The sequence below is a fragment of the Phytophthora infestans genome, genomic scaffold, assembly GCF_000142945.1.
Source record: "Phytophthora infestans T30-4 supercont1.2 genomic scaffold, whole genome shotgun sequence".
NCBI lineage: Eukaryota > Oomycota > Peronosporomycetes > Peronosporales > Peronosporaceae > Phytophthora > Phytophthora infestans.
Window position 1 is genome coordinate 5,894,904 of NW_003303757.1, and position 942 is coordinate 5,895,845.

A 942-nucleotide genomic window follows, 5' to 3' on the forward strand; every position below is an offset into this window, starting at 1 on the left:
TTGTTAAGTTCCACTTGATCAGATACTGGGAAACAACGCAACTCGCGTGGATGACAACATCGATATTTTCGTTCGCATAAAGCCCAGCCTGCTGCATTGAATAATAGAAATACCAAAGAGAAGACCGAGTTCACGCTAACAAAAATTTCTCTAACTTTCCGCACGACGGCTGGCTGCTTGCAGGAGGGAGATACACACAGTCAGGCAGACACCAGCCGCGCAGAGGCCCTATCCGGTGGATCTTTCGTGGGAGGAAAAAGGAGAAAAGAGATAGCCAAACCAGTCCTCGAGAAGCGCCTCTTTTGGAAGATCTCACTCATCATGTCGCTGGCGCTCAAGGGCGCGCGATTCCGGTTGGTCGCAGCGCAATCCCTTAGCCGAGGCTGGGGAAAGCACTCATGTCCGTCACGTTCGGGACGTTAGCGCCACGGGCGCCACGGCCACCAGTGCGGTCGTTGCCACGAGCACCACGGCCACCACGGTTGCCACGTCCACCGCGCGACGATTCCAAGTCACGCGAGAAGCGCTCCGGCTTCTCGGTGCGGAAGCCCACGTCGGTGATAACCTGGTTCTTGGCGGCCGGACGTCTTCTTGCTGTACACCTTCTCGTACTGCGAGTCCATAAAGTCAGGGGTCTTACCCTCCTTGGTGATCTGATCAGCGGTGGCGAACTCGTTGGTCACCTGGGCGCACCTCCACGTCGCGCGAAGGAGCTCTCGCGAGCGAGACGACTTTTTGCTTTGGAAGGTATTCGTCCGAGGGGTGAGCTGAAACCTCCTCTTTCTTTCCTCCTCCTCCGGCGGGATTCTTCAGGGGGCATCCGTCGTCCGGAGGGCGGGCCTTGGGCGCCCTTCCTGAAACGGCGGCTTTCAGCCAGTCGTGCTCGTGTAAGGGGTGGGGCCGTGGTTGGCCCAATGCGCGGGCACAGACCACCCCTGGGTT

The 942-nt window shown here is 58.4% G+C and overlaps 1 protein-coding gene across 1 annotated transcript; it reads right to left on the minus strand.

Moving 5' to 3' along the window:
• Positions 1-373: 373 nt before the first annotated feature.
• On the minus strand, positions 374-820 carry PITG_02062 (uncharacterized protein; the record flags this gene model as incomplete). Its single annotated transcript, XM_002908593.1, has 2 exons — positions 374-594; positions 694-820. The coding sequence occupies 2 exons, from the start codon at positions 818-820 to the stop codon at positions 374-376; spliced, it is 348 nt and encodes a 115-aa protein (XP_002908639.1).
• Positions 821-942: the final 122 nt, after the last annotated feature.